Source organism: Pseudorca crassidens, chromosome 10 (genome assembly GCF_039906515.1).
Source record: "Pseudorca crassidens isolate mPseCra1 chromosome 10, mPseCra1.hap1, whole genome shotgun sequence".
In the NCBI taxonomy this organism is placed as follows: domain Eukaryota; kingdom Metazoa; phylum Chordata; class Mammalia; order Artiodactyla; family Delphinidae; genus Pseudorca; species Pseudorca crassidens.
Window position 1 is genome coordinate 105,097,301 of NC_090305.1, and position 22,867 is coordinate 105,120,167.

General features: G+C 46.5%; 1 protein-coding gene across 3 annotated transcripts in view; it reads left to right on the plus strand.

The window, feature by feature from the left end:
• The first annotated feature begins 11,826 nt into the window (after positions 1-11,826).
• Positions 11,827-22,867, plus strand: part of ACAD9 (acyl-CoA dehydrogenase family member 9) — a 58,823-nt gene continuing 47,782 nt past the window's right edge. Inside the window, exons 1-3 of one of the 3 annotated variants that reach the window (XM_067755624.1) lie at positions 11,912-12,035; positions 13,486-13,655; positions 16,262-16,355. Coding sequence is in view for 2 of the 3 variants with exons in the window: in XM_067755623.1 (XP_067611724.1) it covers positions 11,886-12,035; positions 16,262-16,355 (244 nt within the window). In the remaining variant the exon portion in view is untranslated. Of the gene's footprint in view, positions 12,036-13,485; positions 13,656-16,261; positions 16,356-22,867 lie in introns of all 3 variants that reach the window. The other 2 variants (XM_067755623.1, XM_067755622.1) reach the window with 2 other exon arrangements.

Sequence of the window (22,867 nt, forward strand, 5' to 3'; positions counted from 1 at the left end):
TGACGTTTGCGCACTGGCCCATCGTATGGGTGGCCTCTGATGTGCTTGCCGTCAGATAGTGTTGTTTTGGTGAATAAGGAACAGATGGTTGGAAATCATAGAGTTTCTGAGCAGATTTGGTGACTCTGGTAGGGACTGGGGCCTGGGGGAGTGGGGCACCCCTGAGTCTGACTTTAGGCCAGAGCTCCTGGGATGAACAGTGACACCACTTTGGTGGCCCAGGGCAGCCACGGCATCACCTGAGAAGCCTCTCCTTGGGTGTATTCATTCAGTGCTCCCCTCCCGCGGGAACCCACCTCACCTTTCAGCACTGAGTGGGTCTGCAGTAAAGATGTACCGGCTGCCATGAAGGATGCTTTCCCCATTTCTGACGTGTACTTTGAGACTTCTAAGGCCCTTTTAGGGAACTGCCTTCTCCCCTTTCTATTACTTCTGACCACGGTCCACCTGCACCTCCACGACGTGGCCAGTGTCCTATATGGAAAAAGTCCCATCTAAATCTGAAAGATGGGGACTAAAGCTCTTCAGGTGTCATCTTCCACGGGGTTAATAGGGAATAAAGCATTCGAAAATAAAAACACCAGCGGGGGAGGGCTTCCCTGGTGGCGCAGTGGTTGGGAGTCCGCCTGCCGATGCAGGGGACACGGGTTCGTGCCCCGGTCCGGGAGGATCCCACATGCCACGGAGCGGCTGGGCCCGTGAGCCATGGCCGCTGAGCCTGTGCTCCGCAACGGGAGGGGCCACAACAGTGAGAGGCCCGCATACTGCAAAAAAAAAAAAAAAACCCACCAGGGGGTAATGGAGGCCACCTAAATCGGAATCTCTTCCCACATTCTGAGAACTGTTTAGAAAAAGAACAAACAAAACCACCTATAGCCCAGACCTACAGTGTAACCAGGAAAGACCAAAGATCGCAAATCTCAATGAGAGGTCAGTGGGAAAACAAACATCTTGGACTAGCAGAGTTGCCAGGGAATCTCACACCAGAATGTAGACCCAGGTGAGGACTGCACGGAATAGAGGAAACGTCATCAACTAGGGTTCACACCCGTAAGGACAGACCGACCCTCAGAGGAAACGTGAGGGCCGGTGGGTGAGAGTACTGGCCGCTTCGGAATCAAGGGGGAGAGACTGAGAAAGTTCTGAGACCAGAGGTGCAGAAGCCCTGCTTCCGGAGAAGAGGGAAGCACCCTGGAAACGGGAGGTTCCCGGAGGCCTGGTGACAAAGGGAAAGAAAGGAGCCGCTAAAATAAGGGCCCTGTTCGAACGAGGTGCTGTCAGAGAATCAGATAAACAAAGTTGCCTAACCTATAGGTGACCAAATCAAGATGAAAAGAAAGCACAAACACACAGCATAAGAAATGATAGGAGGGAAGAAACTATTACAATGAAGGAAAAAATGTAAAGCAATGCTACTTTGAACAACTTTATGCAAATAAATCTGAAAAACCTAGACAAAATGGATAATTAGACAAAACTGACCCCTGGAGAGACAGAGATTTTAAACAGACAAATATCCGTAAGAGAAATAGAAGAAAGTAATCAACCTTGCCAGGTCCGTATTGCTTTCATAGAGGAATTCTTGCAAACTTTTAAATTTCAGATCATCTCAATGCTACTTAAACTGTTTCAGATCACAGCAATGGAAGGAAAACTTACAAATTCTTTTTTATGAATTGACTGTAGCAACGTTTTCTAAACCAGATAAAGCCTGCATAAATACAGAACTACAGACAACCAAAGCAGAAGTGCGAATAAAGCAATAGCAAACATCTAATGTCGCATAAATGTAAACTAATGTACAGTTGACCGTTAAACAATGTCGGGGTCAATCCACCTATAATTTATAGTTGGCCCTCCACATCTGTGGTTTCAACCAACTCGGACTGTGTTGTACTGTAGTATTTTGTTTGTTTTTATTTTTTTAATTTTTAATTTAAATTTTGTTTTATATTGGAGTATAGTTGACCTACAAAGTTGTGTTAGTTTCCGGTGTACAGCACAGTGATTCAGTTATACATATACATAGATCCATCCTTTTTCAGATTCTTTTCCCATATAGGCCTTTACAGAGTACTGAGTAGAGTGCCCTGGGACAGCAGGTCCTTTGATTATCTGTTTTATGTACAGTGGTGTGTATGTGTTAATCCCGACCTCCTAATTTACCCTCCCCACCCCACCCTGTGTGTAGTATTTACTACTGAAAAATATCTGCATATGAGTGGACCCTCGCAGTTCAAACCCGTGATATTAAGGGGTCAACCGTACTCCATGACCCAGCCAGGCTTCCGTGTCTGGGGGAATGAGTCAAACCATCATCCCGAGTGGTCCGAGTCTTCAAGCGTCCTCCCTGTTTTGGTTGCTGTAGTTTTGCGTTAGCTGTTGCTGTTGCGCGTGGACGTACTAAGAGGTGCCGCAGGGGACCCCGTGGGTTGCAGACATAACCCTTCTTGTCCCACTGTGTGGCCACAGCCCACGCTCCCCTTGGTCATTGGGACCCACCCGTCCAGCCAGTAGAGTAAACCCTACTGCTTCCTGGTGGTTTGGGGGCAACAGGGAGCCCAGGGGCCAGGTAGCCATCCCACCTCCCTCTGAGCAGGACCATCGCTCCATTTCCTCCGGTGGAAGCGTCCACCCCCACCCGCCCAGGATCTAAGACCTCCAAACATGCAGAGCTCAGAGCTGCTGGGATGGGATGTAAAAACTCTGTGCACAGGCCCTTGGGTGTAATGGTGAGAGGAGCCACCTTGCCTGTCATTTCTGCACCTGTGTGTGCTGACCATGGGGGTGACACCACCACACAGTGGACGCTGGCTCAAAGCGTGGCCTGCACCCTGTAATACAGAACCTGTCCTTTCGGGGTCCTTCCCCCCCAGGGGTGTGGTAACTGCATTTTCAGGAAGCCCTTCCACCTCTGAAGTGGACCAGCTAGTCCTTAGTGATGGTGGATCTATGGTGAGACCGGTTAAAGTTTGCTTTTTGTTATTTTAATTCTGTTTCTTGGACACACGGTTTGAAAGTCAAAACCGCATAAGAAGCTGTTTTCAGGGGAGTTCTCTCGTGGTCTAGTGGTTAGGATTCCACGCTTTCACTGCCGTGGCCCGGGTTCGGTCCTTGGTCAGGGAACTGAGCTCCCTCAAGCCACATGGCCAAAAGGAAAAAAAGCAAAGCTCTTTTCAGAAATTGTCACTTCACTGCTCTCTCCATCCTTATCTCCATCCTGGGGGCTCCATGTAACCATTTGTGTTCCTTTCTAGGTTGATCATTCCCACGTGTCCTTTCACAGAGTTAAGCAAAGATACACAGAGTTCTTCCCAGCCTTTCCTCCACAAAAGGCAGCACAGGGTGTGCATTTCTGCGCTTACAGTCACTCCGGTGCTACCAATGTATTGGCCCCGCTGCACCCCCCTGGCCCAGCTCTGTGATCCAGACTGGACTCTACCTCATCTGCCGCCTGGCATGATGCTTCGCTTTGTCGCTTTGTGGATGGAGGGTGCGTGGGGGGCGCTGCCGGAGGAGGATTTTCTTCCAGGTTCGGTAGGCGGCTGACTTTTTGGCACTGTGCGCATCTGGCCAGGCTTTACCGCTCGCCGACCCAGGAAGCGGTTCCCTGCCCCAAACCTCAGCACCCTCGCCCGCCCAAGGTGGGAGGTTTCCTGCCTGCTGCTCATGCCTGAGGTCCCCGCCTGCCTTTGACTTGGTGACTGTAGGCCCTTTGGAGCCCAGGGCATGCAGCCGGCTGCAAGCAGAGCTCCGATGAGCGTGAAGTGCGGTCTTCGGAAGGGCCCACGCCCCACAGTGTGTCTCTTTCAAGGGTATTTTTTTGAGAATCCTTTTTCTATCCCTTCTTAGTATTGAATCCCCCCTAAATAGTTTAAAAGTCTTTGTATTAAACCTTCCCTGATCAAATTACCCTGAGGTTTCTGTCCCCTGGACTCTGACGGATGCAAAACTGGTGCCGTGAGTGGTGCGAGAAGATAGCCCCACAGTGATGAGGGGATTCGGGAGCTACTTGTGGGGAGGCCCGGGCTTGAGTGCATCCCGTGGGAGACAGGATGCTGGCAGTCCAGGCGTGCAGTGGCTGTCATCTGTGATGACTGGATGAAGTGTCACTGAAGTGAACGCCTTTGGAGTCTCAGGAGGGCTGCCCTTGAGGGTGATGACAGTAATGACAACGGCTAGGACCTCTGTGTGGGGCAGGATCTGCTGACACCGGGTTGGGGTGAAGGAAAGTGCAGCGTTTATTGCAGTCCCCAAGCAAGGAGTCAGGTAGCTAGTGCTTAAAAGGCCCGAAGTCCCAAAAGGCTTTCAGGGAAAGGTTTATAAAGACAAGGTGAGTGAAGGGGTTTGTGGGGCATGGTCAGTTCGTGGACATCTTTCTGATTGGTTGGTGGTGAGGTAATTGGGAGTCGGCATAATCAACCTTCCGGTTCCAGCTGGTCTGGGGTCTGTGGGCTTGCGGGCAGCAGGCAGTTAACTTCTCCCACCTGATGAGGGTTTCAGTAGCTGCAAAACAGCTCAAAGGACATGAGTCAGAATATTACCTATAGCCCTTTAGGAGGAACTAAAGGTCCTTGACTTCGGTTAATGGCTAAACTGTTATTATTTTGTCTCGCTTGACTGTTTGCTTTTCTTTCTGCATTTTTTCACTTCTCTGATTAAATGTATTCTTCGACTAAAGTTTTTCTACAGACAAGAAAAGGCAGGCAGAGGACATGGGTGTTGGTCCTGTTCTAGAAAGACCCCATAGTGTCCTGCTCGGTCACAGTAGTATTCCGGTAGGTCCTGTAGCCTTATCTGGCATCAAAGCCATAACGAGAGAGAGGTTTGAAAGGGGAAATACCTCTGCATCAACTTCAGGTCTGAAGGCCATCCTTTACCCCACGGTCTTCCTTCTCACTTTGCTGGTTAAAACCCATTTTGCATGTCATGGACTCAAGCTAAACTCATTATCTTTAACACCCATAAGGAGCTAGCGTAATACAGCTCTGATGTATGTTGAGCATTTATTCTCTTAAAAAACATCTCTGCTCTCCACAGGAAAAGTGTTGTGACGAAAGGCTGCTTTATCTCACAAGCTGGGTTCATACGCTTAACCGGACTTTGCATCCAAGTTGGGGAGGTACTTACTCCTCCACATTGGGCGGGACCAGCCTTCATTCTATAGAGTATTTCTTAGTCAGTGGCACCCCAAATGGCCCTTTCCTTGTGACCTGGAGTCCAAACCGGGATGTCTGACACCTTTGGCTAGACTTCCTGAAAACCCACTGCTGTCGGCCTTTTGTAACCAACAGCCAGGACGGGAGCTGTTTGTAGGGCAGTGCTGGGCACATACAGTTTACACACTGCAACCTGGCCAGCGAGAGAATATTGGATCTTCAGGAAAAGAAGAAAAAGAAAAAAAAAAAACAACTATTAATTACAGTGTATTGCAGGGAAAAAATACAAAATGAGGTCCTCAGATGAGTTTCACTTGGTTATCTCTCTTACAAATTACAACTGGGAAAAAAATGAATTTGAGTAAATGCCAAGTTCTATTAAGTAATTAAGAGGAATGGGACTTCCCTGGTGGTGCAGTGGTTAAGAACCCACCTGCCAATGCAGGGGACGTGAGTTCAAGCCCTGGTCCGTGAAGATCCCACATGCCGCGGAGCAACTAAGCCTGTGCACCAAAACTACTGAGCCTGCGCGCTAGAGCCCACGAAATACAACTACTGAGCCCACGTGCCACAACTACTGAAGCCCGCGCACCTAGAGCCCGTGCTCCGCAACAAAGACAAGCCACCGCAATGAGAAGCCCGCACACCGCAATGAAGAGTAGCCCCTGCTCGCCACAACTACAGAAAGCCTACGCGCAGCAACGAAGAGCCAATGCAGCCAAAAATAAATAAATAAAATTTATTTTAAAAAATCAAGAGGAGTAATTTTCCTTAAAAGAGAAAAGACACGGCAATTACCAATAATTTTTGACTTAATGCCGACTCTCCATGGTCCTGTAATCGGCATTTACAGCATCCAGGAATGACGGAAAGAGGATTTTTTCGTGCGTTTCATTCTCCCCATGGTGTGTGAATATACAGGCCTGTCCCTTCTTGGAGGCAGGCAGGGTAGAGATGATAAGTGAACAGATGTGGAGAGCAGAGCTGATATCAGTCTCTGCCTAGGAAATCACAGTGTGGTCCGCTAGATATTGTTACTGAGCTTTAATGGCGAGCAAACTTTATTCTTTATCAGCTCATGCTGAGTGAGCACTGAAAGCTTTTTGAAACGCAGGGACCGACTTGGGGCCTGAGCTGTCTCTACCTCCCGGGATCAGTGGGTGAACCATTAAGATGAATTCTCCCCCATAACGCTTCATTATCTGGTTTGCAGCCCCACAGTCACTGGCTTAAAGGATTACAAAAAAATATTGTTGTTGGTTTCAAAGAAATGTTAGTGCTGAGTGCCAGACGCCTTTGCAGGGGCTCCCAGGGTTTTCTGGCAAGAAGCTGACTGCAGAACTTCCCGACAATGACCCAGCCGGATCTCGCTGTGCGTCAGGGTTCCGCTACTGCAGGCATCAGGGTGATGGACTGTGCGTCCCCCAGTATGTTTCCTGGGAGTTATTTGTTTGAGTTGAAGAAGAATAGTCCACAGTAAGTCCCTTCAGCAAGGACTGGCATCGCATCTTCCTTTAGGGCAGTTTCTCATGAGTTAAGGATGCTGGCTCTGCCACTTGGGCATCTTGAAATAAGATTTCAGGCTCTACTGGCTTTTGTGCAAACAGATAAGACCCAGTGAGTGAATGTGCTTGTTTGGCTCTTATATTACAGCAGTTGCTTTGGGAATGCTGGCCGTTTCAACACAGCGTTTGTTGCATGTTATTTTAACATGCTTTTCATACTGTAATAGTGGGGGACACACGCTCTAGAACTTGGTTGAATCTTAGGTTCCTTTGGCTTTTGAAGCATAAGGGAAAATCAGAGGTATTTTGTTTTTGTCGTTGTTAATGCGGTTAAAATTTCAGCTCTCCTGAGATTTTGAAAAACTGTCATCACTAGGACCAAGTCTCAACTTAAGAGACTCTTTTTTCAGGGTTGCTAGACCCTGCAGTCTACAGTGTGTAGCGTGGGAGGAGAACTAAATGTTAGACCACTTAATTTGCATAAAAATCCATGTTTTGTGTTGACTTCATCATCTGATAGGTGAGGAAACTGGGCCTCTGGAATAGGACGTGCCTTGCCCGAGGTCTGGCGGTGGAGGAGGATGATGAAGGGGATTGGTGAAAACGCATCACTGAGCAGACGGACCTCTCAGACACGTCAGTCCGAAACATTCAGACTGACAATCCCACAAAAGAAAGAAGAGCGAGGACACACGTAAAAGGGGCACCTAAGTACTAAGGGCCGTGCTTGACCCTCCTTGCAACTTGACCTAAGGGTGTGTCACCCCATCGAGCTGGCAGAGGTGGAGAGTGACACCAAGGCCTGATGGGGTTTCTGACCTCCGTCAGGGTAATTTCACCTTACTTCAGGTCAGCCAGTAATGGGGGCGAGTGATGACAGAGAAGGAGGTCATTTTTCACCCGCCCAGTCTTGCCTTGCCCCCTTCAGGAAGGCAGCGCAGCCGGGGGGATGAGGACACAGGCCCAGGAGCCAGCCGGCGGGGCCCGGAGCCTGGCTTTGCTGTTTAGGACCGTGAGCTTTCAGTGCCTGTGTTTCCCACTTGCAAAATGGGCATAAAGTGTCTGAATTCACAGGCTCGTTTAGAGGATTAAATGATATTGACACACGTGAAGCACGTGAGCCAGCCAGTGTCTGGCATAGAAGGGCGCTCATCCAGTCTGGTTGCTTGGGGCTCAGTTGACCTGCATGGCAGGTGTGACTGGCCCCTAAAGTGATGACTCTTTATGTTTATACTGTTCCTTATAGTGTTTTCCTTGACACTTGGAAGGTATTTTTATTAGTTGGGGGCTGCCGTAAGAAACCCCCAAATGTCAGTGGCTTCATACAGCACATATTTCTTGCTCCTGTTAATATTCAACATGGGTGTCCCCATTCCGTGGCTGGCTTTCCTCCTTTGGAGGAAAAGACCAATATTCAAAGACCTAGGCCTTTCCTATCTCGTCCCGCCGCCCACTAGGGCCGAGTCCTCTGCTTCCAGCTGGTGGAAGAGGAGGCAGCAGAGAATGACCACTCATTTCTTAAAAGCTAGAAGGAAGCCATTGATTCTAAACCGTAGCAGGAGCCCTGGGTGCGTGGGCTGTGAGACACGGCCCCAGCCCCGTGGTCGCTGTTAGGCCCTGTTTATTGACGTTGCCGTGTGCCAAGAATCACAGGCCCTCATGTCTTAGTCTGCAAGGGCCGCTCTAACAAAGAACCACAGACCGGGGGCTTAAACAGTCTACTGTCTGCCACTTCTGGTGGCTAGAAGTCCAAGATCAAGGTGTTGGCAGGGTTGGTTCCTTCTGAGGGCTGAGAATCTGTCCCAGGCCTCTCTCCCAGCTTCTGCGGTTTGCTGGCCTCTTTGGCCTTCCTCGGCCTGTAGAAGCGTTAACTTGATCTCTGTCTTCACGCTCACATGGCATCTCCCTGTGTGCACGTCTTTGTCTATATTTCTCCTTCTTGTAAGGGCACTGGTTGTACTGGGCTAGGAGTCTACACCACCCCACTATGACCTCTTCCTAACTTAGCTCATTACATCTGCAACACAATGCAATAGGAAACCCTCATTCCAAATAAGGTCACATTCTCAGGCGCTGGGGGTTAGGATTTCAACAAATGAATTTTGGGGGACACAATTCAACCCATGACACCTCGTTACCTTTGTGGCTTTCAACAAGCCAGTGACTTGCATGTTTCCATAATAAAGTGGACAAATACACATCAAAAAGGAAGGAAGTAGTAGTGGACAACATAATTTAGTGTATGAGACAACATTATTCTTTGAGGGACACCTCTCTTCTTGCAGGTATTTGATGTCTGGACAGTGAGGTGTCAGCCAACTTCTCTCAGCAGGAAATGCACTGGTGATAACTGTGCATGATTTATCTGTGAGCCTTCAGTTAGGACGCTGATGGCTACGAGGCAGGAACCTTGACTAGACTCTCATTTGTCACATGACTGACTATTGACCTTGTAACCTTAGGACAGGAGACAACGCCATCCCTTTCTTCTAATTCTGTGTTCGTAAACGTCTCCATGACCTTCCCCGGTGTATGGCTTTCACGCTGAGGGGTGTAGGAATAGTTTCCTACTCAGAGGATGTGCCAGAGGCCCAGAGCCAAGCATCCTGGTATGCTAACACCAACACGATGGCCACACAAGAGTGCCAGATTATTTGCTGGTAAGTCATATGAGAACCAGTTGTACTGACGTGATCATACAGAAGGACATTCAGCGGTACTCGGTGAGAGTGTTTTAAATATGAAATGTGGAAGTTCTGTGTGTAAAGCAAACTTTAAAAGTGGCATCCTATTTCTCAGAGGCTAATACTCAAGTATAAGATGGAAATCTCAGTGTGTAACCATTTTATTTTTATATTATTACAAGAAAAACATTGATCATTTGCTGTGGTAGATGCTTTTGTAAGGATTTAGTTAATCCTCACAAAAGTTCTGTGAGGGAAGTGATATTATACTCATTTTTACAGATGAGAAAACTGAATTTAGAAACTGGCAAAGTTGTAGAACTCCAAAACTTTTCCCATTGTACATGCTACTAGAGTACGTAGCAATTATGCCTTAATGTTTTTCTAATTTTTGTTTTGGAAACTGTGTGCCACTGAATTTCTCACTTGTTTAATTTAGGGAGGATCCAACCAAATTAGGATCCACTAAAGAGGAACCAGCACATTATCGGGTGACTTGATTGGACTGACTACATTTCTTTTGGCCAAAATGTACACAAGCTCAAACTTAAAACCCAGCATTGGCACTTTTTCTTTGTTTCACCCGCAGAGTTAATTCACAAAGGCACTTGTTACCAAATGCCTTCTCGAGAAGCTGAACGCTGAAACTGGCAAATACTGACCACTGATGAAGAAACCAGGTGACAAGCCTTTAAAAGCGAAAGACAAAAGAGAGAACACATTGCAGAAGATGCCTGCAAGTACAGGTATTTTGCAACCAAGAAAGTTTTTGAGCTCTTTTTTCCCTGATGCTATGTCATTGATCGGGATAGAGTAGGATAATCAAATAGTCAGTTGAGAAATCCCACTAGGGGATTAAAGACACAGAGGGAATTTTAAGGGAGTTTGGGAGACTGTGTAAGCTAATGACCACTCAAGAGAGGAATCCAGTAACCTAGCAACGATCTACACGACCTTGAAGGAAGACAGGTGCCTCCAAGCGCCAGGCACACTCAAGCCAGAAACCCTGATAGTTAAAGCACAAGACAAGAGACATGGGGTCTGAATCTTGTTACATGAAGTCAGGGAGTTAATCATCCTTTAAGAATAGCATTTCTATGTGTAGCCAAGACAGAAATATAGGTGAAAAGGAAAGAAACTAGCCGAAAGGGGACATTATACTGAAACCTGAGATTAATTACCATATTTTAGTCTATGTTACTACCCTTTTGCTAATATAAATATGAATTAAATAGCGCCATGACCGCCCTGGTCAGACCATATAGGGTCACAGGAGGAACTAATGATATAAGCCTTGACGTTTGCCTAAGAATGAGGAAGAAGGTGGTCTTCTCCCCTCCCCACTTTTTCTCGGGCGATAAAGATGTAGTCCTCTTGGTTCTCAGGGCTCAGTTCTCTTGCCAGCCCGCTTGTATCTCTCACAAACGTCCTATGCTAACAGACTCACTCTTTACCTATCACTTTGCCTCACACCGACTTCCTTCTGCAACCAGACAAAAGAAGCTGAGCTTCAGTTAAGTCCTAACACCAGGTGAGAGGTTTTAGTTAAAAGACAGTGGGTTCGCGTCCACATCTGAGATGCGGGGGCGGGGGGGGGGAGGTTGAGTCCCAATCTGAGTTTTGGCTGGGTTCGAGTCCCTCCCGAGAAGGACTGCGTTTTCATCAAGTCTTTACCCAAACAAGTGTACCTTTTATTAGGTCTGGCACAGCACGTTGAGCTGAATGCGTTTCCTACTGCTCTCTGAATATTGACGGCGGCAGAGAGCATTTCCAATGAGAAAAAGGCGTATTGTTACTGCCCTGTAAATGCGACAGGCAGGGCGCAGGCACAGGTGAGGAGGGCCTTCAGGGCATCGCTGGGTGTGGGGAGGGGGGCGCCCTCCCCCCCCATCCCGTCCCTGCCACCGGTCCCAGCTCCAGCTTCTCCCCCACCCTTGCCCTTCAGGTTGGCGTTTCCCAGGGACGTAGTAACTACAGGGTCTTATCCAGACCTCTCTGGTGGAATATCTCTTTCCTTTTCTTCTCCCCACCCCCCATATATGTGACTAATACGTAAGCTATGAAGCAAAACCAAAGGAATCCTCACTAATCACCCACTTAAAGCAAGGACCGTAACCCGTGTGTGCGCTCCCTCCAGAGATAACCAATATCGTGAATTTCCCCCACCCCCCGCTTTGTAGTTCCACCATGTCCTCGTCGCCCCAGCTGGCGAGAGGGAGGCAAGTGGAGGCAGCTGGGCCACCGCTTAGGTTCCGGCTCCCAGAGACGCTGCCCCGGCAGGTAATTTACGGCATTTAGGCAAAACCACTGCAGGTGTTTGAAAACAGCACGCCGCCGCCGCCCAATCGCGAAGCCGCCCATTCGCGAAACGGTCAAGATTGGCCGCGGCCCCGGGCAGCGCCCGAGGCCGCGCAAGCGCGTTGGCGGCCGGCGGGCCGACGCAGATGGGTGGCGTCATCGGGAGGCGCGATCCCGGGGCAAGTGTCTGAGGCGCTGGGAAAGCGGCGGCGGCGGCGGCGAGAGCGACTCGGGACGGCATGAGCGGCTGCGGGCTCTTCTTGCGCTCGGCGGCGGCGGCGCGCTTGGGCCGTGCCCTGGTGGCTTTCACCGCGAGTCGGCGCCCGCTGCGCACCAGTCCACCGAGCCAAGCTTTCGCCAAGGAGCTCTTCCTGGGCAAAATCGAGAAGGTAACGCCGAGCCCCGGCCGGCCATTGCCCTTCCTCCTCGCCTTTTGCCCTTTGCGGGGAGGGCCCGGTCGAGCCTGGTTAGAGTCCACACACCTGCCTTAGAAACGCACCTGCGGGCGGGTGTGCTAACCCTGTGGCCCTGAGGAGCTATGGTTTTGACCTGTGTTCGAGGTAACGCCTGCCGGGACACCCTGGGAAACCCTAGGCGAGGTGGTCGCTAAGTGATCCGCAACTCAACACTCCGGCCGCGAACTGGGGGGGGCTGGAGGGGGTTTTCTGTTTCCTAAGCACAGACCATGCCGCTCCTCTCTCTGTTGGCTTCCACGGCCGAGTCTCAACGGCTCACCCCACCTTTCAGGTTCCCCAGAAGCCCGGCTCAAAGGTGCCTTCCCCGCCTGTCCCTTCCACGGGTCGCACGACCTAGTGTTACTAAGCACTAACCGGACTCTTGTAGTCAGAAGGCTTGGATTTGACCTTGACTCTGTGACTTTGAGTCCCAGTTCTTTCAGCCTTAAAACGGAGCTTGCGATGTGTTCTGCGTCTCAGATGTGTTGTAACGAGACGTATATACGTGGAAATGCTTTTTAAACTGTTAAGATGCGGTACAGGTTCATGAAGCAGCAGAATGAGTAGTCGGTGCTGGCGTCAACACCTGCTAGTCTTGTGACCTTGGGCTAATAGCTCCTGTGAAGTGCCTCAGTGCTCTCATACAGAAAATAGGAGTAAAAACAGCCCTCGCCCCCTCCTACAGGTGGCCCACAAGCCAAAGAAAAATGTGTGTAAAGTGCTTTGAGCTTGGCTGGAATGTTGACTGATTCTGTATTACTTTAGGAGTTATTCCCTGGTTTTTCTAGGACATTCTCTAAGGTCGTCAGGCACAGATGCAGACACTCTGACTGGAGTAGTTTGCCCTGCTAGAAGTACGAAGCTAGGTCTTAAAAGTTAGGGAAGCCGTTTCCTCCAGAACCTGGGGCTGTGTGGTGCTCTGTCGTGGGACCCCCGCGGCTCCCAGCAGCTTGGGGAAGAAAGAACACACATTTTTCTGTTACCGACCAGGGTTCTTGGCCTTCCCCAAGAAATAGAAATTTACTAGAGGCCAGACAAGAAATTCAGGCAAGGCTTTATCTGCTGCAGCAGGGGAGAAGAAGAACAAACAGCATGTTCCCTTGCTTGCTCAATCCCTGAGAGGGGCAAACCGGTTTCTTAAATGGGGTGAGGGTAGAAATGTGTCAGGCTGGAGGGATGGCTTAGGTGTTTTGTCCACCCCTTAGGTGGTGGTGTGTGCAGGGGGCATGTGGGGTACCCTGTTTTTGCTCCAGGCTCTTCAAAAGTGGCAGTTGGTTTTTTTTTTTGGTCTTTTTGTATCTGTTGGATCCAGAATTTGCCCCAGCTGTGCATGCACACAGTTATTTTTAGTCCCATACAGCTTCTTTGTGTTTTGTTGCTCAAGGAGAGGTGTGTCCAGGTGCAATGATTACAGCACTGCAGCAAAGAGTCCCAGGTCCCAGCCTGTCTCATTTCATGCTCCTCTTTCTCCAAACCTATGGCGCCACCTCCCCCATCCGCACTCTCACCTGTCGGCTTTGCCTCCTGTTTCACTGAGAAAATACACGCAGTCAGGTAAGAACTTCTACCACCACGCTTACCCCCTCCTCCCCACATGTGTGCCCGTGTGGTCTGCGTTCTCTGCATTGATGTGGGGAACCGTCCACTCCCAGCAAAGGCCAACTGTACCCCAAGCTTTCTCAGCTACTCAAGGACATTGATTTCTTCTTGGCTCCTTGACAAGTCCAAACATTAGACAGCATTTCCGACCAGCTCAGTCGGAGCTGAAGTTTTTAAGGCTTAGTCTGTGGACCTCTCTTTTCATCTACAAGCACTCCTCTGATAATCTAATTCCGTATCGTGCTGTCAGTGTCCTGCGGATGCACATTTATTTCTCCAGCTGAGATTTCTCCCTGAACTCCATACTCTTCATATCTACCTTTCTACTCAAAAGCTGCACTTGCATGTTACTAGGCATCGCCAGTCTAGCCCACCCAAAGCTGAGCTCCTGGTCTGCCCACCCAATCCTGTCTTTCCTCCCGCTCTTCTTATCGGAGAGGGTGGTGACTCTGCTGGCCCACTTGTTCAGGTCGAATACCTGGAGTCAGCTTTGACACCTCCTGTTCTCATAAGCCACATCAAATCCAACAGCAAATGCCGTTTTCTCTACGTTCAGGTTCTATTTAGAATCTGACAGCTTTTAAGCACTTCCGCCGGTACCTCCCTGGTTCAGGCAGACATCGTCTCTCGCAGCATTGTTGGGGTTTGAGCGGCAACGTGGTATCCGAGATGCTTAGAATCTCGGAATAGAAGGAGACCTTCATGATCACGCAGGCTGGCAGTTGTCCCCCTGCCCTCAGTTGGACCCAGGCTGTTCCTGAGAGCACCCCCAGGGCTGCTGCAGGGACTAGTGGGGGAGTCAAGTGGGTGACTTTTCTCCCCGTTCACAGCCTCAGCCAGAGCAGCTTGGCTTGCATCTGTTTTGCATATTTGGTTTCTGCACCGGATTTATTTGAAAAACCGGTTGTACTTTCAAAAATTTGAAAAGTGCTGATGAAATTGAACCCATCGCCCATGAGGCACCCTATTTAGATTCTGAACACTGCCATCAGAAATTTGTTCTCACATGTGCATGAGATCTCTTTCCTGGGGACAGTTGTCCATTGGTTGCAGTTGAGGCCACCTGGTTCCCAGACTGTTCTCTCCTCTCACCTGGCTGCTCGCTGGTACCAGAATCATCTCCCTCTAACACAGCCATTGCACCAGGCCCAGGTGAGCCCGTGCAGGCCGGCGCAGTGGACGTGGCCTCTACAGTCGGCTAAAGAGCCGGCTTTGTTCTAAGCGGCTGCGGGGTGGTGACAGCTCAGTGTAATTTCCTTGTAGACCACCTTAGGGGCAGGGCCGAAGGTGGCCTGGAGGCAGGGATTCTTTTAAGTTTGGGCATGGCACCCACCTATCACCTGTACAGGTGGCCGGAAAGAAGAAAGTAGATTTGGGAGCCTGTAACTAGAGTGGCTGATTATTCACAGGGCTCGAGAGGAGACAGGACTCCTCTGCTTTGAAGACCTTTCTCAAGACGCTTGGTGAGAGGTGCTGTGAGGAGAGGCAGGGCTCCTGGGGGCGGCTTAGGGCCTGGGACATCACTTCTCAGCAGGTGTCAGTCAAATCCAGATACTCGGGTCACGCTGGCAGCTAACGGGGGTTGGAGCCCAAAAGCCAGAGGGCACAGCGGGATGATTTTAGGCAGCATATAGCCATGGCCTGGTTGGGAATCCAGGGTCAGTTGGAAACATTGTCCACTCCTCTATCAGTTTGAGGTAGACTTGAAGCGGAGTCGCTTTCCAGGCTGTGGGGACAGGAGCAGAGCCAGTACCCAATACAGATAATTGCAGCTATTTCGTGTTCAGGACACCTCATCTCCTTTGAGCCTCACAGCTGCCTTCTGAGGCATCACCTGTAGCAGGAGAGAAACTGACACTGAGAAGGGGTGTGACTTGCCCATCACACATCTAAGAATCGGCAGAGCCAGGGCTGCATTCCGGTTGATCTGGCTCCTCGTCTGGGCCTCCTCTGGTGGCCCTGCTCAGCGCACGGAGCAGGGCTCATTAGGCGGGACGGGCGGGTGCTGGAGCGAGCAGCCAGGTGGGAACCCGGCAAGATGTCAGACCCGTGACCACAGTACGTTCTTGTCGGTGGCAGCATCTTTGAGCTCACAGGATAACTGAGGTGGATTTCTGTGTTTTGGTAAAGAGCTTGCTCATGCATTATCTTCCATGGTCCTCACAACGACCTTGAGTAAATATTACCTGCTCATCATAGGTGAGAAAACAGCAGTGTGGACAGGTGATGGGATGTGATTAAGGCTGCCCAGTTAGTAAGCTGCAAATCAGGGCTCAGACTGGGGTTTGAAATGTTAGTCCAGGCTCTCTGCTCCATGGGGCAAGCTGACCAAAATTGGGAACAATTTTGGGTCAGGGAGGAGGATGAACCAAGGTGCTGGAGTCTAACGCCATTCCTTGTCTTAAGCTCCTTCTGAAGTTTGCTTTCCGGCTCCTTCAGCGAGTAAGGCCCTGCCAGCCGATGTGGAAACTAGCAAGTCTTTTTCCTTCCCTTTGGGTTGATATTGCCACTATGGGAGGTTGCCAAAAATTAAATTTTTACTACATGTTTATCATTTTTAGAAAGAAGTTTTCCCATTTCCGGAAGTTAGCCAAGATGAACTTAATGAAATTAATCAGTTTGTGGGACCTGTAGAAAAATTCTTCACTGAAGAGGGTATGTATGATTTTCTTTACCATTAGCGATTTCCATTTTAATGGCAATGCTTTGATACTTATGTTAGGAGCAGTGTACGTTAATCATGGAGAAATAGTACTATCGACATATTTTGCTTAAAAGATCGTTCCAGGGCTTCCCTGGCAGCGCAGTGGTTAAGAATCCGCCTGCCAATTGCAGCGGACACGGTTTGAGCCCTGGTCCGGGAAGATCCCACATGCCGCGGAGCAACTAAGCCCGTGCGCCACAACTACTGAGCCCGCATTTTACAACCACTGAAGCCCGCACACCTAGAACCCGTGCTCTGCAACAAGAGAAACCACCGCGATGAGAAGCCCGCACGCCGCAACGAAGAGTAGCCCCTGCTCACCGCAACTAGAGAAAAGCCGGCACGCCGCAATGAAGACCCAACGCAGCCAAAAATAAATAAATAAATAAGTCCAACTGTTCTTTAATTATATGATATCTAGTTCAGTGCCCTTTTTTTTTTTTGGCTGCATGTGGGATCCAGTTCCCTGACCAGGGATTGAACCCAGGCCCCCTGCATTGGGAGCACAGAGTTTAAGCCACTGGAGCACCAGGGAAGTCCCGACTTTAGTGCTTCTTAATGTATCTGTGGTGAAGGACCACTTGAAACATTTCAAACTGTTGCAGGCTAACACTTTTGTAAAATACAATAAAAATGAACAATTCGAAAAATGGAATTAAAAAAACATACAAAATACATCGATCATGTGCTTGGTTGTGTGGCAATGTAAAATTGCTGTAAATGTTTCTGAAGGTTTAATCTTGATTTCTGTACTTAGCTTGTTAGGAACCAGGCATGATCTAGGGACCAGACCATAGGTTGAGGGCACCAGTGTGGAGTGCAGGGTCCCTCACTCAGGGGTCACCGCCCTTAGTGAGGGTAGTGACCTCTGCCTACGGGAGTCCCTTGGGGGGTTGAGCAATGACAGATTGACAGCAGTGCTTCCCCACCACTCAGGACCCCAAGGAGTTTTGTTTGTGTGGGTTTTATCTATCAACTGGTGCCCTTTTACAAATTAAAACTGAGGAATTTTTAAAATGCTGTGGTCATTTATTACTCATTTAAAAATAATAAGCCCATCCCATGTTAACATAAACAATGTCTTTTTTCAGTTATTAAACTATTTTTTTTATTTTATTGGAGTGTAGTTGATTTATAATGTATTAATTTCAGGTGTACAGCAAAGTGTTTCAGTTATACATATATTCATTCTTTTTCAGATTCTTTTATATAGGTTATCACAGATTACTTTTTTAACAAGATTTTATTTTTTTTATAAATTTATTTATTTTTTGGCTGCGTTGGGTCTTCGTTGCTGCGCACGGGCTTTCTCTAGTTGGGACGAGCAGGGGCTACTTATTGCGGTGACTTCTCTTGTTGTGGAGCATGGGCTCTAGGCGCGCAGGCTTCAGTAGTTGTGGCTCACGGGCTCAGTAGTTGTGGCACGCAGGCTTAGCTGCTCCGCGGCATGTGGGATCTTCCCGGACCAGGGCTTTAACCTGTGTTTCCTGCATTGGCAGGCAGATTCTTAACCACTGGCCATCAGGGAAACCCTATAACATTATTGTGTAGAGTTCCCTGTGCTATACAGTAGGTCCTTGTTGGTTATCTATCATATATAGTAGTGTGTGTATGTTAATCCCAACCTCCTAATTTATCCCTCCCTCCCACGTTTCCCCTTTGGTAACCATGAGTTTGTTTTCGATATCTGTAGGTCTGTTTCTGTTTTGTAAGTTCATTTGTATCATTTTTTTAAAAATTAGATTCCATATAAGGGTGATATTTGTGTTTCTCTGTCTGACTTACTAGACTTTGTATGATAATCTCTAGGTCCATCCATGTTGCTGCAAATGGCATTATTTCAATTTTAGTAATATTCCATTGTATATTACTGAGCAATATCCCATTGTATATGTGTAATATTCCATTGTATATGTGTACCACATCTTTTTTTAAAAAAATAAATTTATTTATTTATGGCTTCGTTGGGTCGTCGTTGCTGCGCGCGGGCTTTCTCTAGTTGCGGCGAGCGGAGGCTACTCTTCGTTGTGGTGTGCAGGCTTCTCTTTGCGGTGGCTTCTCGTTGTAGAGTATGGGCTCTAGCCTCACGGGCTTCAGTAGTTGTGGCACACGGCCTCTGTAGTTGTGGCACAGGGGCTTAGTTGCTCTGCAGCATGTGGGATCTTCCCAGACCAGGGATCGAGCCCGTGTCTCCTGCATTGGCAGGCAGATTCTTAACCACTGCACCACCAGGGAAGTCCACCACATCTTTATCCATTCCTCTGTTGTTGGACATTTTGGTTGCTTCCATGTCTTGGCTATTGTAAATAGTGCTGCAATGAATAAACAGTGTTTTTGATGAAGAGTGGCATTGTTACAGTTTCGCAAATTTTTTGGCTTATTGGAAGATGCTGGATTCTTATATCTGTTTCTACATTTAATCTGTAATACAAACCACATAGGCCCTGGAAGACTCCACTGTAGGCTCATGAGAGAACTAGGATTAAAAAGGCAAAGAGCATCTTTCTTTTATTAAAATAGTTTTCTTCTGTGGACTCCCTGGAAGTCTGGCAGGTCCCCTGGGCACCCTTTGAGAACTGCTGATCTACAGAGCTATCATGTTTCTAGTTTTAAAAGTTGCTGAGTTGTGTATAAATACGTTTTGTTTCTATTCTATTTTTGTTCTAGTGGTTATCTTACTACTCCTATCTATTTTTAGTTCCTTAGTTCCTTGTTCTTCTATTTATACTTACTATCTGGTTTGTCAGGCTTTTCTTTTTTTCTTCCAATTTTTATTGAGGTATAATTAATTTACAATAAATTGCACATATTTAAAGTGTACAGTTTGATAAATTTTGGCATGTAAACTTTACTGCCAAGGAAGCATCAACACAATTAACATAATAAACATACCCGTTACCTCTAAAAGGTTTTTTTTTAAGTTTAACAATTAAAATTTATTATTAAACTTTTTAAAAATTATAGTTCATTTACAAAGTTGTGTTAGTTTCAGGTGTACAGCATAGTAATTCAGATATATATATATTCTTTTTCAGATTCTTTTCCCTTATAGGTTGTTAAAAATTAGTGTAGTTCCCTGGGCTATATGGTAGGTCCTTGTTGGTTACCTGTATTGTGTATAGTAGTATGTAGGTGTTAATCCCAAGCTCCTAATTTATCCCTCCCCACACCTTTCCCCTTTGGTAACCGTAAGATTGTTTTCTATGTCTGAGAGTCTCTTTCTGCTTTGTAAATAAGGTCTTTTTTTTTCCCTTTTTTAATTGAAGTATAGCTGATTTACAATGCTATGCCAGTCTCTGCTGTACAGCAAAGTGACTCAGCTATACACATATATAGGTTCTTTTTTTATATTCTTTTCCATTATGGTATATCACAGGATATTGAATATAGTTCCCTGTGCTATATGTAGGACCTTGTTCTTTATCCATTGTATATGTAATAGTTTGCATCTACCAACCCCAAACTCCCAGTTCATCTCTACCCTCCACCCCTGCGCTGGGGCAACCACAGGTCTGTTCTCTATGTCTGTGAGTCTGTTTCTGTTTTGTAAATAAGTTCATTTGTGCCATATTTTAGATTCCCCATATAAGCGATATCATACGGTATTTGTCTTTCTTATTCTCACTTACTTCACTTAGTATGATAATCTCTAGTTGCACCCATGTTGCTGCAAATGGCATTATTTCATTCTTTTTTATGGCTGAGTAGTATTCCATTGTATACATGTACCACATCTTGATCCATTCATCTGTCAGTGGACATTCAGGTTGTTTCCCTGTCTTGGCTATTGTGAATACTGCTGCTATGAACATACGGGTGCATGTATCTTTCTGGATTAGAGTTTTGTCTGGATATATTCCCAGGAGTGGGATTGCTGGGTCATATGTTAATTCTATTTTTAGTTTTCTGAGGAACCTCCATACTGTTCTCCATAATGGCTGCACCAATTTACATTCCCACCAACAGTGTAGGAAGGTTCCCTTTTCTCCACACCCTCTCCAGCATTTGTTATTTATAGACTTTGTAATGATGGCCATTCTGACCAGTGTGAGGTGGTACCTCATTGTAGTTTGATTTGCATTTCTCTAATGATTAGAGAGGTTGAGCATCTTTTCATGTGCCTACTGGCCAGCTGTATGTCTTCTTTGAAGAAATGTCTATTTAGGTCTTCTGTCCATTTTTCGCTTCTGTCCATTTTTTCTGTCGTTGAGTTGTATGAGCTGTTTGTATATTTTGGAGATTAAGCCCTTGTCTGTCCCATCATTTGCAAATATTTTCTCCCATTCCATAGGTTGTCTTTTCGTTTTTTTTTTATGGTTTCCTTTGCTGTGCAAAAGCTTGTAAGTTTGATTAGGTCCTGTTTGTTTATTTTTGGTTTTCTTTCTGTTGCCTTGGGAGACTGACCTAAGAAAACATTGGTAGGATTTATGTCAGAGAATGTTTTGCCTATGTTCTCTTCTAGGAGTTCTGTGGTGTCATGTCTTATGTTTAAGTCTTTAAGCCATTTTGAGTTTATTTTTGTGTATGGTGTGGGGTTGTGTTCTAACTATATTGATTTACATGCAGCTGTCAAACTTTCCCAGCACCACTTGCTGAAGAGAAAGTCTTTTTCCCATTTTATATTCTTGTCTCCTTTGTCGAAAATTAGTTGATCATAGGTGTCTGGGTTTATTTTTGGGCTTTCTATTCTGTTCCATTGATCCGTATGCCTGTTTTTGTACCAATAACACACTGTTTTGATTACTGTAGCTTTGTTTTGGTTTTTTTTTAAAATATTTATTTATTTGGCTGCACTGGGACTTAGTTACAGCATGAAGGATCTTTGTTGTGGCACACGGGATCTTTAGTTGTGGCCTGTGGGATCTCTGATTGCAGCATGCAGGACTTGGTTGCCGCATGCAAACTTTTAGTTGCAGCATGTGGGATCTAGTTCCCTGACCAGGGACTAGACTAGATCTAGTTCCCTGACCAGGGACTAGCCACTGGACCACCAGGGAAGTCCCTGTAGCTTTGTAGTATTGTCTGAAGTCTGGGAGAGTTATGCCTCCTGCTTTTTTTTTTTTCCCCCCTCAGGATTGCTCTGGCAATTCTGGGTCTTTTATGGGTCCATATAAATTTTTGGATTATTCTACTTCTGTGAAAAATGTCATGGGTAATTTGATAGGGATCGCATTAAACCTGTAGATTGCTTTGGGTGGTATTGCTATTTTAGCAATATTAATTCTTCCAATCCAAGAGTGTGGGATATCTTTCCATTTCTTTGACTCCTCTTTTATTTCCTTTATTAATGTTTTATAGTTCTCAGCGTGTAAGTCTTTCATCTCCTTGATCAGGTTTATTCCTAGGTGTGTTTTTTTTTTATTGGTGCAATTTTAAACGGTAGGTTTTTTTTTTTTACATTCCCTTTCTGGTATTTCATTGTTAGTGTAAAGGAATGCAACTGATTTCTGAATGTTTATCTTGTATCCTGCTACTTTGCTGAATTCATTTATTAGATCTGGTAGTTCTTGTGTAGAGTCCTTAGGGTTATCTATATATAGTATCATGTCATCTGCATGTAGTGACAGTTTTACCTCTTCACTTCCAATTTGGATGCCTTTTATTTGTTTTTCTTGTCTGAAGTCTTTCAGCTTTTCACCGTTGAGTATTATATTGGCTGTTTGTATTATATTGGGTATTATATCGGGATTTCTCATAAATGGCTTTTATTATGTTGAGATATGTTCTCTCTATTCCCACTTTGGTAAGAGTTTTTATCATGAATGGATGCTGAATTTTGTCAAATGCTTTTTCTGCATCTATTGAGATGATCATGTGGTTTTTTACTTTTCTTTTATTAATTTGTATTACATTGATTGATTTGCATATGTTGAAGCATCCTTGTGAACCTGGGATGAATCCAACTTGGTCGTGGTGTATGATGTTTTTTATGTGTTGTTGGATTCGGTTTGCTAATATCTTGTTGAGAATTTTTGCATCTATATTCATCAAAGATATTGACCTGTAATTTTCTTTTTTTGGTGGTATCTTTGTCTGGTTTTGGTATCCGGGTGATTGTGGCTTCACAGAATGTCTTTGGGAGTGTTCCCTCCTCTGCAGTCTTTTGACAGAGTTTGAGAAGAATCCGTGTAAGTTTTTCTTTGTATGTTTGGTAGAATTCACCTGTGAAGCCATCGGGTCCTGGACTTTTGTTTTTAGGAAGTTTTTTTTATTACCAATTCTATTTCTCTTCTAGTGGTCGTTCTGTTCAAATTACCTATTCTTGATTAAATTTGGTGGGCTGTATGTTTCTAGAAAATTGTCCATTTCTTCTAGGTTGTCAAATTTGTTGACATGTAATTGTTCATAGTATTTTCTTATGGTCTTTTGTATTTCTGCAATATCAGTTGAGATTTCTCCTTTTTCATTTCTTGTTTATTTGGGTTCTCTGTCTTTTCTTGGTGAGCGTGGCCAGAGGTTTGTC